Raw genomic sequence first — 17,338 nt, forward strand, 5'->3', positions numbered from 1 at the left:
TTTGTTTGAAGACTTTCTATGTGTGTATATTCTGAACCAGTAGATGGTGCACTTGGCACCCCAAAGGATTCTGAGTTTAGACATTTACTTCTATTAGCTCTGGGTCTACCAAAGAGAGAGTAGAGTCCCTTTTTGAAATACTCCTAAATGTTTCCTTTCTTCCTTGAAGTAATCACTGACCTGACATTGAATTGGTGTAAGAATGCTTTCCTTTTGCATTGCTTTGACCAATTATGTCAGATCAGTGTTTTACTTAGAGTAAATAAGGATGGATACAATTTACGAGTATTGTCTCAGGGCCAGTCTTTGGTTCTACTCACCAACACTCAATCCCAAATTGACCCCGGCCCTGTATGCACTTGTGTACATCTTAGACAATTGCCTACCAGGAAGCAGGGTGTAGCTGTTCATATTTTATAGGAAAGTTGATAGGTGTAAACCGTTTTAACATTTTATTTGCACAAAGACGCTCCCTTTGTGTGATTTGTCACTATAAATTACATACAATCTACATTTAAAATTATATATATAAATCACCCTCTAATTCTGCAAGAAATTTAGCATGTATCATGAATACAATTGATGTGTTTTCAGTAACTCATCTCACCAGGCTTAAGGATTTGTGACCCAATAGTAAATGTGTATAGATTGAGTTAAATTCTTGCGAGAGATCTGCTATGACGGTTGGCCAATATTCAAAGGTCCTACGGTTCTTAATTTTCTTTAAAAAAAAAAACTTCATAGTTTGAGGTTAGATATGACTAACACTTATCTACCAGCTGCAATGAGATCGGCAATGTGCCATGACAACTTATCAATTAATGATTAACGAGTTCTAACCAGATAGGGACTTTTTACATTCTTTTCTTTAAGCTCCCATGCAGTCTGTTTAAATCACTGTATGTATAATAAAATACTTTATTTAATTAAAATAAATGATTTTGCTGAGACTCCTTTTGCCATTGAAATGCTCAGTCCAATCGTGGGTGTACATGCACAGCCCTGATTGTCGGATAGGATCGTCTCAACTCTAGAGCCCTCAAACTTGACTCTGGACCTCGAAGTCAGTTCCACTGCATTTTTTTCATTGTTCACCTCTAATCAGAGACTGATTTAAACCTTGGACACCAGGTGGGTGCAATTAATTTAAGTAGGCAAGTCAGTTAAGAACAAATTCTTATTTACAATGACAGCCTAGGAAGAGTGGGTTAACTGCCTTGTTCAGGGGCAGAACGACAGATTTTTACCTTGTCAGTTCGGGGATTTGATCTAGCAACCTTTCAGTTACTGGCCCAACACTAACCACTAGGCTACCTGCCACCCCAATTAACAGGTAGAACAGAAAACCAGCAGGTTCCGGTCCTCGTAGGGTAAGGGTTGAATACCCCTGCTCTAGAGCCTACCCACTTACTTACCAAACTAGGAGGATACATATAAAAGATGACTGGTCATTGGTCAAAATCATCTGATCTCATTGTGATATGCTGTGGGCCAAAACTCCATCCCAGGTGAACAGGCTGAAATTCCAGGCATGTTTTTCAAAAGCTGACACTGAAAGGGCATTGGCATTTTCACAATTTGAGTGTTATTTCATGCTCCTAGTGTGGAAATATTGAAAACAGGAAAATCATGTTTTTTACTTATTCTGCAGCCCCTCAGGAAATAATTGTTCTCCTTTCAGAAGTTAAATATGTTAATGAAATTTTGATTCACATTTAGTCAAGTGGCCAATCAAAAGCGTTCCCACAGGCAGCCTGACTGTGATATGTTTCCCAATTATTGGCAAAAGATTGGTCTAAAGACCAATAATTAAATATAAGATCAGAATTGGGCTGCCTGTGTAAACACGGACTTAGTATTATGTAAAATATAGTGCCCATTAACATTGCAATGAAGTTCAAATGTAATGCATTCTGTAACAAATTGGAAGAGGTTCCATAGCAAGAGGTGCAAAATTGTTTGAGGTGATACCCAAACAAATTCATTTTCAGAGTGGACATGTTATTGCAATTGGTTTATTGTAAGATGGACATCGCTGAGTGCTTATGGGTTTTTGACAGTAAACCAATGTGGCTTTTAAAATGCAGGCACTTGAGAATTAAAGGAATAAAAACGGCGGCATCAAGCCACTTCACTCTTTCAGAATGGTAGGTGTAATTATCTTGCGGAAGGCATAGTATTTGCATTCGCTTGGGGGAACAATATCCATGGTTGTGGTGCTAATCTTCTCCCTCTTGAAGCCAGCCTCGAGCAGGTGAGGCATCTGGGTCTCCTGAAAAATCATCATAGGAGAAATTTACATTTTACAACCAAATCTCTATTTTTTATGTATATGGCATGTTATAGAAGGGTCCAGATACTTTGTTGTTGTTGCGATTTCACTTGTTTTTGAGAAATTTATCCCAACCAGCGAGTTACTTGATGCAGGTATTCAGATGAACTTGTGTACATCATGTGTACATGTACACATGAACTTGTGTCATTCCAAACTTTATCCACAACGCTATACTCCATTTTGTGCGACAAACGGTTTCCCCTATTCTGCTATTCTCTGTGTAGCCTGCAGCTAGAATGGACGTAGAGGTATTGCTCGAGTCGCAACAAAATGGAATGACACAATTTCATGTGTACAACATCTGAAGACCTGCATTATTATACTGAGAGCTTTTCGGTTTCTAAAAGGACGTTTTTGGAGCCTTTGTTAATGTTTTTGTCAGAGCCCCGTACTGCACAACGAGGATGAAAGTGTCTGGACCTGTCTATAACATCCCATTTACCTATCCTTGGGGGATTTGGTTGTAAATATTTGTGTATATATATATAAAGTTGAATTCTCAGATCTTGTAGTTCAGGTCAAATGTATTCTTACCTTTGTTTAGTCAAGAAAGGTAATTGAGGAACACATTAACAGTGCCACAACCAAGTGCAATAAAAATGGTAATAGTAAATGGCAGACGCCGGTGATAGATAAACTAAACCAATTACTGTTGTACTGCAGTGAGTAAACCAAATCCAATGTACTATAAAGAAACGGTGGAAGCAGGTAGCAGGCAAATTAGTTAGTACTGAAGCTACAGACAGACCAAATAAGCAAAATACAGACAAATAGTCACTGCACATGAATGAAACAAATGGGTTAATGATTTAATGAACATCAAACCAAACAAAATGCAGGGCCACACTTTAAATGACATCCTATACCACAGTAACGATTAGCGGTATAACATCACATATGCAATTACACTATACCAGACTTGTACTGTAAGTGCAGTACTATCTGAGACAAGGACAGAATACGTGCAAAGAAATGAAATGTGTCGTGCCCGAGAGGACACGTGTACACAAGCACTTCACAGAGAGATTAGGTGTTGTTGATCATTGATTGGCTGAGAGCCGGCTCACCTGGAACATGTTGTCGATGTTGTCATATTTGGACTTGAGAAGTTCACCCCAAGAGGTTAGGTTGCAGTAGGTGAGGACACCACCGGGCTTCAGCAGCCTATGGGCATGGCCCTATAGAGACACAATTCAAGAATTGTATTATAATGGAAACGTCATTGTGGCACGATAGGCAATGTTTGTAATGAGTGATAGGAATCAGATTCCATTAAGAAATATCTCATTCCATTTGGATTAATTTGTTTATTAATTCATTAATTTGGTGGGTGCTTATATTTGTCCTATTTCAGATGTACAAATGTGTATTAATACGTATGTGTGAATTGGAAAAGTGCTTTTTACATATCCCAACTCTCCCCGAGACACCCTCAAAAAGTGGGCAACGGCAACTCTGGAGCAATTAGGATTAAGTGCCTTGTTCAAGGGCACATCAACAGTTTATTTTCTCCTTGACAGCTCTTGGATTTCAACTAGCAACCTTTTGGTTGCTAGCCCAACACTAAACTATCTGCCACCCTAGACATCTGTCATATGTTTGTGTTGAATTCAGCTACGATATCATATGTAATACCAAACATTTGTGTGTTTTATACAGTCTTTAATACAGGAGAAATCCCCATGCCGCTGTTGGTTCTGGTGCTTTTGCTAATATATTTGTAATGTGCAGTCTTTGTCATAGAAGTGTTGTACTTACCTTGATGAAGTCAAACTGGTGAGTGTGCCATGTGTCTTCAGACAGAGGGTATGTGTCGTACAGAATGCCTTTGATAGAAGAGGCATTATTAGAATTACTTAGTTGTGTCTGAAGCAATTTACCCGCTTAAGAATACAAAGATCCAATGGATACGCCAATAGAATGCCTTTTGAGACGTACCATCAAAGTGGTTGTCAGGCAGGCCGCCCACTACCTGTTCCCACAGTCCTTTGAGGGGCACAATCTATGAGTGGAGAATCATTTAGATACATTTTATTCACATTAAATGAGGGAAAAGTCTAAATAGAACCTAATGTGAAGTTGAAGATGTCTCACTCTATGTGGCTGTGCCTTGGCCCACTCCTGCAATCTCCCGAACACTCCATCATTGCACTCAATGATCCAGTGCTCCTCAATGGGGAAGGACTCAACTTTAGTTGCGGCGATGGCCATGCCAAATCCAATCTCCAGAACCCGTCCACCTGTGGGGGAAAGCTCAAATCTAAATTGCTGTTTAAGTATCTACCTGTATCAAGACTTGGTTTCAAATACGTGTATTTGTTATTAAATATTTGTTCTTGGTATTTGAGTATTTTCAAATACATAGCCCAAAACAAGTACTTTTATTTGAGTATTTGAATGGTTATTTGTAAAAAAAAAAAATAGTCGACCAAATTTGTAATTTCAAATTCCTAGGTTAAATGCATAGCGCATGTAAAGAGGTCTGTGTGTAGCTTGTGTAGAGGAGTCAGGCGTAGGACAGCATATATGATTAAATAAATGTAATTTACTCAAAATAGGCAAATACAATAAAGCAAGCCCACATAACAGACCGTATAACATACAAACAATTGCACAAACAAACATGGGGGAACAGAGGGTTAAATAATAAACAAGTAATTGGGGGATTGATACCAGGTGTGTACGACAAAGACAAAACAAATGGAAAATGAAAAGAGGATCGGCGATGGCTGGAAGGCCGGTGACGTCGACCGCCGCCCGAACAAGGAGAGGGACTGACTTCGGCGGAAGTTGTGACAGTACCCCCCCCCCCCACCCCCGACGCGCGGCTTCAGCAGCGCGCCGACACCGACCTCCGGGACGACCCGGAGGACGAGGCACAGGGTAATCCGGGTGGAGACGGTGGAACTCCCGCAGCAACGAAGGGTCCAAAACGTCCTCCACCCAGCATCTTTCCTCCGGACCGTACCCCTCCCACTCCACGAGGTACTGAAGGCCCGACGCCTCGAGAGCCAGGTAGGTTTCGGGTCGAGAGCCAGACCCGGTCCCCCGGTGTTGCCTCACTGCGGTGGCGGTAGGCGCTCGCCTTCTGCCGCCTCATGGCCCGTTGCAGATGCACATGGGCGGCGTCCCAGGTCTCCTCCGAGTGCTTAAACCATTCGTCCACCGCAGGAGCTTCGATCTGGCTCTGATGCCAAGGTGCCAGAACTGGCTGATACCCCAATACACACTGGAAGGGAGAGAGGTTAGTGGAGGAGTGGCGGAGTGAGTTTTGGGCCATCTCTGCCCAGGGGATGAACGCCGCCCAATCCCCCGGCCAGTCCTGGCAATATGACCGCAGAAACCTACCCACATCCTGGTTTACTCTCTCCACCTGCCCGTTACTCTCGGGGTGAAAACCTGAGGTGAGGCTGACCGAGACACCCAGACGTTCCATGAACACTCTCCAGACCCTAGACATAAACTGGGGATCCCGATCAGAGACTATGTCCTCAGGCACCCCGTAGTGCCGGAAGAAGTGAGTGAACAGGGCCTCCGCAGTCTGTAGGGCTGTAGGGAGACAGGGCAAAGTGAGGAGACGGCAGGACTTAGAAAACCGATCCACAACGACCAGGATCGTGGTTTTGCCCTGTGAGGGAGGAAGATCCGTCAGGAAGTCCACCGACAGGTGCGACCACGGACGTTGTGGAATGGGTAGAGGTTGTAACTTCCCTCTGGGCAGGTGCCTGGGAGCCTTGCACTGGGCGCACACCGAGCAGGAGGAAACATAAACCTTCACGTCCTTGGCCAAGGTGGATCACCAGTACTTCCCACTAAGAGAATGCACTGTCCGACCGATGCCAGGATGACCAGAGGAGGGTGACGTGTGGGCCCAATAGATCAGACGGTCGCAGACAGCTGACGGAACGTACAGACGCCCAGCTGGACACTGAGGGGGAGTGGGCTCTGTGCGTAACGCCTGCTCAATGTTCGCGTCCAGCTCCCACACCACCGGTGCCACCAGGCAAGAGGCCGGAAGTATGGGAGTGCGATCGATGGACCGCTCCTCTGTGTCATACATCCGGGACAGCGCGTCTGCCTTAGCGTTCTGGGAATCTGGTCTGTAGGACAGAGTGAAAACAAAACGGGTAAAGAACATGGCCCACGTTGCCGGGCGAGGGTTCAGTCTCCTCGCCGCCCGGATGTACTCCAGATTGCGGTGGTCAGTCCAAATGAGGAATAGGTGTTTAGCCCCCTCAAGCCAATGTCTCCACACCTTCAGAGCCTTGACAACAGCCAACAGCTCCCGGTCCCCCACATCATAGTTTCACTCTATAGGGCTGAGCTTCTTCGAAAAGAAAGCACAGGGGAGGAGCTTTGGTGGCGTGCCCGAGTGCTGAGAGAGCACGGCTCCTATCCCAGCCACGGACGCGTCCACCTCCACTATGAACGCCAAAGAGGGATCTGGATGAGCCAGCATGGGAGCCGAGGTAAACAGAGCCTTCAGGTGACCAAAAGCCCTGTCCGCCTCAGCCGACCACTGCAGTCGCACCGGTCCCCCCTTTAGCAGTGAGGTAAGGGGAGCCGCTACCTGACCAAAACCCCGGATAAACCTCCGGTAGTAGTTGGCAAACCCTAGAAACTGCTGCACTTCCTTTACTGTGGTGGGAGTCGGCCAATTACGCACGGCGGAAATGCGGTCACTCTCCATCTCCACCCCTGAAGTGGAAATGCGGTACCCTAGGAAGGAGACGGACTGTTGGAAGAACAGACATTTCTCAGCCTTGACGTACAGGTCATGCTCCAACAGTCGACCAAGCACCCTGCGCACCAGGGACACATGCTCGGCGCGTGTAGCGGAGTATATCAGAATGTCGATATACACCACTACACCCTGCCCGTCCAGGTCCCGGAAAATCTCGTAAACAAAGGCCTGGAAGACTGATGGAGCATTCATCAACCCGTACGGCATGACGAGGTACTCATAGTGACCTGAGGTGGTACTAAATGCCGTCTTCCACTCGTCCCCCTCCCGGATACGCACCAGGTTGTAAGCGCTCCTGAGATCCAATTTTGTGACGAAGCGCGCCCCGTGCATTAACTCGATCGCACTGGCAATGAGAGGCAACGGGTAGCTGTACCTCATTGTGATCTGATTGATACCCCGATAGTCAATACACGGGCGCAGACGTCCATCCTTCTTCTTCACAAAAAAAGAAACTCGACGAGGCAGGTGAAGTGGAGGGCCGAATGTATCCCTGCCCCAGGGATTCGGAGACATATGTTTCCATAGCTGCCGTCTCCTCCTGTGACAGAGGATACATGTGACTCCTGGGAAGTGCTGCGTCTACAAGGAGATTTATCGAACAATCCGCCCGTCGATGGGGTGTAAAAACCTGTTTTTGCTTTGTCATGATGGGGTATTGTGTGTAGATTGATGAGAAGGAAAAAACCCAATTTTATCAATTTTAGGGCTGTAATGTATAAGGCTGTAATGTAAAAAATTGTGGAAAAAGTCAAGGGTTCTGAATACTTTCTAAAGGCACTGCGCATCCCCTCAGAATATGCCTTCTCAAATCGGCATATTCTGAGGGGATGCGCACGGTGGAGACCTGGTCTGGAATTTCCACCGTAGTCACACCGATGGAAACTCCCACACACCTCCCTGAGCAGTCTCGTGACCACCCCTTGAGAGCCCTCTGTTGCCACGAAATAGTGGGGTCATGACAGGCCAACCAGGGTAGGCCCAGCACCACGGGAAATGCAGGAGAATCAATAAGGAAGAGACTGATTCTCTCCTTGTGACCCTCGTGCGTAACCATGCTTAGTGGAGAGGTGGCCTCCCTAATCAGCCCTGACCCTAATGGTCGACTATCTAGGGCGTGCACAGGGAAGAGCATATCTACAGGAACGAGGGGGATCCCTAAACTAAGAGCAAATGAACGGTCAATAAAATTCCCAGCTGCGCCTGAATCTACGAGCGCCTTATGCTGGGAATGTGGGGAAAACTCAGGAAATGTAATAAACACATACATGTGAGCAACAGGGGGCTCTGGGTGAGCCTGGTGCCGACTCACCTGGGGTGACACGATAGTGCCCTGCCTGCTACCTCGACTCCCTGAGGAACCACCCCAGCACCGACCAGCAGTGTGCCCTCTGCGCTGCGGCCACAGATGGTGCAGGGAATGGCCCCTCCTCCGGTCGCCCTAAGCGCAGCAGCTCCCAGCTCCATGGGCGTCGGAGCGGAGGTGCTGGGGAATGGAACTGACGGGCCCCAATCCGGACGTCCGCGGGTGGCCAGCAGGTTGTCCAGCCGAATGGACAGGTCCACCAGCTGGTCCAATGTGAGGGTGGTGTCTCGGCAGGCCAACTCCCGACGGACGTCCTCGCGCAGACTGCACTGGTAGTGATTGATCAGGGCCCTGTCGTTCCATGCTGTGCTGGTGGCCAGGGTCCGGAAGTCCAAAGCGAAATCCTGCGCGCTCCTCGTCCCCTGCCTCAGGTGGAACAGACGTTCACCCACCGCTCGACCCTCAGGCAGGTGGTCGAACACTGCCCGAAAGCGGCGGGTGAACTCTGTGTAATGATCCAGTGCCGCGTCTCCCTCACTCCATACGGCGTTGGCCCACTCCAGGGCTTTGCCTGAGAGGCAGGAGACGAGGGCGGACGCGCTCTCACGTCCCGAAGGAGCCGGGTGGACGGTCGCCAGGTAGAGCTCCAGCTGGAGTAGGAACCCCTGGCATCCGGCAGCCGTCCCATCATACTCCCTCTGGAGTGCGAGCCGAATCCCGCTGGGACCGGGTTTAAGGAGAGGTGGACCGTGGAGCCTGCTGTAGTGGGGCTGGTGGAGGCGTTGGAAAACCTCCTTCTCTCTCCCATCTATCCATTGTCTGCAGCACGCGATCCATGGCAGTGCCCAAACGTTATAACAAGGTCGCGTGCTGCTGGACGCGCTCTTCGACCGAGAAAGGGGGGCCGTCTGCTCCTGCTGACTCCATTTCAGGTGAGTAATTCTGTAAAGAGGTCTGTGTGTAGCTTGTGTAGAGGAGTCAGGCGCAGGACAGCAAATAGGCAAATACAAATACAATAAAGCAAGCCCACATAACGGACCGTATAACATACAAACAATTACTCACAAACATACATGGGGGAACAGAGGGTTAAATAATGAACAAGTAATTGGGGGATTGAAACCTGGTGTGTAAGACAAAGACAAAACAAATAGAACATTTAAAGTGGATCGGCGATGGCTAGAAGGCCGGTGACTTCGACCGCCAAACGCCGCCTGAACAAGGAGAGGGACCGACTTCGGCGGAAGTCGTGACAGCGCATTTGATTCAGTGTATTTGAACATTTCCAAATACATTCCAATATTCAACTACTTACTTATTCCAAATAAAGATTATCTGAGTACTTGCTTTGAAATGTATTGAAAAGTAATTTTAATACGTGAAATGGTATTTGAACCCAGGTCTGACCTGTATTGAAGTATTTCCAATGCTGTGGTACCTTTCATGAAAAGCAAAACAAAAACAATGGACTGTTTTTGTTTATTTAAGAGACCTCTCTGAGAACCACAGTATAGAAATGTAAGAAATGTATGGGGGAAAGAAGGAGGTGGTGGCACGTGATAGAAAGGCCACTTCAAGGATTTCCACAGAATAGTCTTTCAGTGATGTGTAAAAATAGATTAGAGAAAAAGACGATTTAGTTTTGCATCGACCTATACTATTATCAGGCTTATACTCTGTTACTACTCTGTTGTCAACTTTCCACCAAATATGAGTATTTTCCAATATAAAGAAAGTATAATACCCTATTTAATAAACTCGACGGACTGCATTCCTACTACATGCAGCAACATGTGTGCTATGGCGACATGAGCGCGCAAACAACTCCAAAACACAACTTTTACGTGCAAAACGTTGAACTCTAAACATAAAAGTTCAAGTCTGTGCACGTATTGTGTACAATAAAATGTCAAATCAGTGATCAACAGTTGTAGTTATAAAACGTATTGAATGACATGTTGTCATAAATGATTGGCACTCCCAAGTCCTCACTTGGCACGATTCCATGGGTAGAGTAACACCTGCAGCAAGCACAAGCATTATGTCCAACATATGTCTAACTCCACCATGCTTTTAAACTCCACTAGCATGTGCATTGGGTGAAACAACTCAGAAGTAATATAAAAAGTCAATGCATTTGTTTCATAAACTTTTCCCAATAGACTAATTGCTGATTTATTGATAATCTGATTTGACTATATTGCAGCTCTGCATTAAGTGTAGGCCTAGACAATGATTACGCTATAGGCAAATAGGCTGTCCTTTACGGCTTATTTATATCACACATTTGTAAGAAAAAAATATTACAATAATGTAAAAGGTTATTATAGAACTATAAATGATCATAGAATACTGGAATGAATTACTATCTAGTGGTCCCAGTGCGTTCATAGGGACCACCAGCTTGCACATTGTGCGTTGTACCTTTTGAGGAGGCTACAGTTGCCAGCGAGTGCATGTAAGGAGTTTCCCAACGTTCCATTACAGGCTTGCCCAAAATCTCGAGATGAGTGTCGGTCTCATTGTAACCAGCACTAGCGTCGTGCCAACCAGCTTTGCAGTCTTCTCCCTTGGAAAATATGGGTTGTGCCGTGGACATTTTGGTGATTGTTTTTCTCTAATCGCTGGGGAATAGACGGTTGCTGTTTCCACGTCGTGCCAGAGGAAAGTGAGATTTTGCGACGGTGGGGATTTATATGGGTCAGATGTGCTGACTCTGCAAGACTTGTTTGCAATGTCAACGAGGCGTACTACTGCTGGTCAATAGGTGGCATTCCAAGGAGTGTCGGGGTCACTGACGTCCTTAGTGTGGAAAGCTGAGAGAGAAAAAAACATGATGTATTGTATTTTCGTAATCGTGGCATATTAGTCTGTTTTACAGCATTGCATTGCACCCTAGTTTAGTCTCAATTATTTGATCATCTTTATTATCCCACAGGGGGAAATTTATTTGGTAAAAGACAGCTACATAAAACATAAAATCACAGAATAATAAAAAATACAATTCATTTGAAAGTGTGATGGGCTACATATTTACAACTATAACTAATTCATTAACAACATTATACTGACCATAACTAATTTAGCCTTTTAGTGGAGCAGGCAGAGAGAGGTCTGCAATTATGAAATTGTATCTACCAGCAGTTTCCACAGCGATCCCCATTGCCATCAATTTTTTCTTTTAACTTTCACATACGTTTCAAGTTTTATTAGAATTATGTACAGGACACACATGGTATACGCCGTCCAACAAAATGCTTACTTGCAGGTTCCTTCTAGACAATGCAACAACAATAAGAAATAATATAAGAATACAAACTGTCAAATCAAATTTTATTGGTCACATACATATGGTTAGCAGATGTTATTGCAAGTGTAGCGAAATGGCTCAGTAGAATATAACATTTTAGCATAAGTATACTACAGGAAGGAACAATTTATTGTAGTCCAATATTTACACGTATTTTGGGGAAGAGAGGATCGGTGGCCATGTTTAAATTGTTCAGTATTTAGCTATTATAATAAGAGTGGTAGCAGCAGTTACGATGTGTGTGTGTGTATGGATGGATGTGTGTACTGAATGTCTGTGTGGATGTGTGCGTTAGTGAGTGCATGTGTGCTAAGGTGCGGAGAATCAGAGCAGGTGGTCAGTCCAGTTCATGTGTTCAGCAGTAGGGTTGCAAAGGGATGGAAACTTTACGGGAAATTTCAGGAAATTTTCCCATGGTAAATTAAGCCCGGGAATTTGGGGAATTTTGCTTAAATTCATCAAAAAAGTTAGCTTATAACAGTGAACCTTTTTTTGTGGGATACACAAGGCAATTCTAGGTCTTGTGGCATATTTTGGTTGAACTATCCCCAATTCAATGGAATTGCAACCCTCTGCATGTACAGTGCATTCTTCCATCACATGTACAGCTGATTCTCATGATCTTGCACACTAATGAGATGCTATTGAGCCCACACTACTACACTGTCTGAGCCAAGAACTACATGCTTTCTGTTAAGTTTTGATAACAATACTGGGTGGGATGAATATATTTTATATGACATACATGATTTTTTGTTAACTAGTAAATAGTAGCCTACAGCAAAGTGTGTTTAAATAATTTCTAACTTGTTAACAATTTCTGCTAGTTAGTTTTTCTACCATGTGGGATTTAGCTTGCTTGAGCCTGCTAACTGAGGGGTGTTAATTCACCGGTTTCCATACATTTCATTTTAAAACATTTATTTTACAAAGGAGTTGTTTAATCTAACTGCTTAACTATTTATCTGTATATGGAATTGTATTAGGGTTTTCCAAAAACAATTCTAATCTTTACAGGAAAATGCCACGGGCACTATCTGATGTATGGAGACATTTCACTGCAGCTAATGTAGAAGGAAAAGCTGTGTACATTTGCAAATACTGTGCCAAATCATATGTGAAGAATGCAACAAAGATGCAGAATCATCTGGCCAAGTGCATAAAGTTCCCTCAGCACTCACAACAAGCAACCTCTGACAAAAGTCCCGCTACTTCTATTCGAGATGAAAAGGATGAATCAGACACCTTATCGACAGCAACAGCTCATGGTCTTCCTGGAATCAGAAGTGTTTTTGACTCAATGGAGGAACGTAATCAGAGAAATGCTGATGAATGTCTTGCTCGAGCTGTGTATGCAACTGGTTCACCTCTGATGCTCACAGGCAATGTGTATTGGAAGAGATTTCTGAATGTTCTTCGCACAGCATACACCCCTCCAACCGGACATGCTTTATCTACTCATTTGCTGGATGCAGAGTTCAACAGAGTTCAAGTGAAGGTCAAGCAAATCATAGAGAAAGCAGACTGTATTGCAATCATCTCTGATGGGTGGTTGAATGTTCGTGGGCAAGGAATAATTAACTACATCATCTCCACCCCTCAACCAGTATTCTGCAAGAGCACAGACACAAGGGCCAACAGACACACCGGTCTCCACATTGCAGATGAGCTGAAAGCAGTCATCAATGACCTTGGACCACAGAAGGTATTTGCACTGGTGAGAGACAATGCTGCGAACATGAAGGCTTCTTGGTCTAAAGTGGAGGAGTCCTACCCTCACATCACACCCATTGGCTGTGCTTCTCATGCATTGAATCTGCTCCTCAAGGACATCATGCCACTGAAAAGAATGGATACACTCTACAAGAGAGCCAAGGAAATGGTTAGGTATGTGAAGGGTCATCAAGTTATAGCAGCAATCTACCTCACCAAGCAAAGTGAGAAGAATAAGAGCACCACATTGAAGCTGCCCAGCAACACCCATTGGGGTGGTGTTGTGATCATATTTGACAGTCTCCTGGAGGGGAAGGAGTCTCCAAGAAATGGCCATATCACAGTCTGCCGATATGGACAGCCCCATCAAGGGGATCCTCATGGATGATGTATTTTGGGAGAGAGTGGTAAGCAGCCTGAAACTCCTGAAACCTATAGCAGTAGCCATTGCACGGATTGAGGGAGACAATGTCATCCAGATGTAACAGAAGAAATCCATACTGCCCTGCCCACTTCACTGTTGCTCCAAGCAGAGGAAACTGCAGTTCTAAAATACATCAAAGAGGGTGAAGACTTCTGCCTGAAACCCATACACGCCACAGCGTACATGTTGGACCCCAAGTATGCTGGCAAGAGTTTCCTGTCTGGTGCAGAGATCAACAAGGCCTATGGTGTCATCACTACCGTGTCTCGCCACCTTGGCCTGGATGAGGGCAAGGGTCTTGGCAGTCTGGCGAAGTACACTTCCAAGCAAGGGCTTTGGGATGGAGATGCAATATGACAGTCGTGCCAACATATCTCTTCAGCCACCTGGTGGAAGGGACTTTGTGGATCTGAGGCTCTTTCCCCTGTTGCCTCCATCATCCTCCAAATCCCACCAACATCAGCCGCCTCAGAGCGCAACTGGTCCTTGTTTGGGAACACATACACCAAAGTACGCAATAGGCTGACCAATGCAAGGGTTGAAAAATTGGTGGCCATCCGGGAAAATTTGAGGCTTTTTGAGCCTGACAATGAGCCATTCCCCAACAATGTTGGAAAGTGACAGTGAAGATGAGGCATCAAGAGTCTGATGTTCAAGAGGTGGACATTGAGGAGGTCCAGGGAGAAGACATGGAAGCCTGAGAGGAAGACAACCAAGGTTTTAGTTTCTAGACTATCATTTTACAGATGTATGTTGAAAACGTTATTGGGAGATGTGATGGATCATTGGGGATCATTCAATATTCCCTTTCTTTTGTTGTTCAATGAAATCATCCCATGTGAAGAGTCAACTCATTTAATTACATTTCAATTTCTAACTAAATAGTTTTTTATTTCTATTGGAAGGATTTAATCATTTGCAAGTATGTCTACTTATGATAAGGTAAAAGGTTTATGTTTCTTCTCCATATGATATGGTAAATACAGTCGTATGAAAAAGTTTGGGCACCCCTCTGAGGCTGCATAATAATTTACTCTGTCGTCACAGAAAATGATCACAGTGGCATGCCATTCATTTTCTAATAAAAGCTGAGTACTGGGGTATTGTCCAGACAAAGATTTTTAGTGTAGCAATATTAAGTTGTATGAAATTAAATCAGATGTGAAAAATAGGCTATGCAAAAATTTGGGCACCCTTGTCATTCTGTTTATTTTAATACCTGTAACTACTTAGCACTGATTAATTGGAACACACAATTGGTTTGGTGAGCTCATTAAACCTTGAACTTCATAGACAAGTGCATCCAATCATGAGAAAAGGTATTTAAGGTGGCCAATTGTAAGTTGTTGTTCTCTTTGACTCTCCTCTGAAGAGTGGCAACATGGGGGCCTCAAAACAACTCTCCAATGACCTGAAAACAAAGATTGTTCAACATTATGGTTTAGAGGAAGGCTACAAAAAGCTATCGCAGAGATGTAAGCTGTCAGTGTCCACTGTGAGGAACATAGTGAGGAAATGGAAGACCACAGGCACAGTTCTTGTTAAGGCCAGAAGTGGCAGGCCAAGTAAAATATCGGAGAGGCAAAGGCGAAGGATGGTGAGAACGGTCAAAAACAGCCCACAGACCACCTCCAAAGACCTACAACATCATCTTGCTGCAGATGGTGTCACTGTGCATCGTTCAACAATTCAGCGCACTTTGCACAAGGAGAAGCTGTATGGGAGAGTGATGCGGAAGAAGCCTTTTCTGCACACGCGCCACAAACAGAGTCGCTTGAGGTATGCAAACGCACATTTGGACAAGCCAGCTTCGTTTTGGAATAAGGTGGTGTGGACTGATGAAACAAAGATTGAGTTATTTGGTCATAACAAGGGACGTTATGCATGGCGGCAAAAGAACACAGCGTTCCAAGAAAAACACTTGCTACCAACAGTAAAATTTGGTGAGGGTTCCATCATGCTATGGGGCTGTGTGGCCAGTGCCGGTACTGGGAATCTTGTTAAAGTTGAGGGTCGCATGGATTCCACTCAATATCAGCAGATTCTTGGGAATAATGTTGAAGAATCAGTCACAAAGTTGAAGTTACGCCGGGGCTGGATATTTCAACAAGACAACGACCCAAAACACTGCTCAAAATCTACCCGGGCATTTATGCAGAGGAACAAGTACCACGTTCTGGAATGGCCATCCCAGTCCCCAGACCTGAATATCATTGAGAATCTGTGGGATGATTTGAAGCGGGCTGTCCATGCTCGGCAACCATCAAACCTAACTGAACTGGAGATGTTTTGTAAGGAGGAATGGTCCAAAATACCTTCATCCAGAATCCACACACTCAGAGGCCATTGGAAGCGTCTAGAGGCTGTTATCTTAGCAAAAGGAGGCTCTACTAAATATTGATGTGATTTTTCTATTGGGGTGCCCAAATTTATGCACCTGTCTAATTTTGTTTTGATGCATATTGCACATTTTCTGTTAATCCAATAAACCTCATTTCACTACTGAAATATTACTGTGTCCATCAGTTATTTGATAGATCAAAATGAAATTGTTGATCCAAACATCCAATTATTTAGAAATGGAAATCATGAAAATTGTCAGGGGTGCCCAAACTTTTTCATACGACTGTATATCCAATGCAAAAAACATCTACATTTAAATGGTATTAATATTAATTTGCATATATTTCGTTAATTCCCACATATTCCTGTTAATTCCCACGGAAAGATTCCACCTCTGAATATTCCCTGCACATGTGCAACCCTATTCAGCAGTCTTATGGCTTCTAGATAGAAACTGTCTCTGAGCCTGTTGGTATCAGACCTCATGCTCCTATACCGTCTGCCCGACTGTAAGGGAGTAAACAAATCATAGGAAGTGAATAAATCATCGGTGGGAGTCTTTAGGCTGCCATTGACTGACACTGAGAAAAACGTATGGTTAACACCTAATCATAAACCAGTCTCCTGAAGTCCACACCAGAGATATATTCTATGTATTTTAAATACAGTAATTAGGCCTACATAGACTTGTAGGCAGGTGATTACAGTGAAGGTTTACATTATTATTATTATTGTTAGACTACCTAATCCTTAAAGGCCTGTTTGCGGTGTGTTTGAGTGTGTCAATTACTACTAAATGAATTCAAAACACTGATCACTGTCTGAAATGGAACACAAGTAATGTGAAAATCATTGAGTGGCGCAGCGGTCTAAGGCACTGCATCGCAGTGCTTGAGGCTTCACTACAGACCAGGGTTCGATCCCAGGCTGTATCACAGCCAGCCGTAGCCGGGAGACCCATGAGGTGGAACACAATTGGCCCAGCGTCGTCTGGGTTAGGGGAGGGTTTGGCCGTCCGGGATGTCCTTGTCCCATCGTGCTCTAGTGACTCCTTGTGCGGGGACATGCTTCCATTCAGGTCATCTACAAGACCCTGCTAGGTAAAGTCCCCCCTTATCTCAGCTCACTGGTCAACCATAGCAGCACGCGCTCCAGCAGGTATA

At 44.6% G+C, this 17,338-nt stretch overlaps 1 protein-coding gene across 1 annotated transcript; it reads right to left on the reverse strand.

Annotated features, from left to right (window-relative positions):
* Positions 1–1,999: 1,999 nt before the first annotated feature.
* Positions 2,000–11,157, reverse strand: gamt (guanidinoacetate N-methyltransferase). The gene is made up of 6 exons (XM_029695858.1): positions 10,810–11,157; positions 4,430–4,575; positions 4,274–4,337; positions 4,094–4,161; positions 3,403–3,513; positions 2,000–2,272 (listed from the first exon to the last, which is right to left on the reverse strand). The coding sequence occupies exons 1-6, from the start codon at positions 10,982–10,984 to the stop codon at positions 2,132–2,134; spliced, it is 705 nt and encodes a 234-aa protein (XP_029551718.1). The 5' UTR covers positions 10,985–11,157; the 3' UTR covers positions 2,000–2,131.
* Between the last annotated feature and the right edge of the window lie 6,181 nt (positions 11,158–17,338).

Source organism: Salmo trutta, chromosome 17, assembly GCF_901001165.1.
Source record: "Salmo trutta chromosome 17, fSalTru1.1, whole genome shotgun sequence".
NCBI classification, from domain to species: domain Eukaryota; kingdom Metazoa; phylum Chordata; class Actinopteri; order Salmoniformes; family Salmonidae; genus Salmo; species Salmo trutta.

Coding starts and splice junctions, on each gene's coding strand:
- gamt (XM_029695858.1), bottom strand. CDS start 10,984: ATGTCCACGGCACAACCCATATTTTCCAAGGGAGAAGACTGCAAAGCT. Junction 4,338..4,429: donor CCAAGGCACAGCCACATAGA/GTGAGACATCTT, acceptor CTCCACTCATAG/ATTGTGCCCCTCAAAGGACT. Junction 2,273..3,402: donor ACATCGACAACATGTTCCAG/GTGAGCCGGCTC, acceptor ATGATTTTTCAG/GAGACCCAGATGCCTCACCT.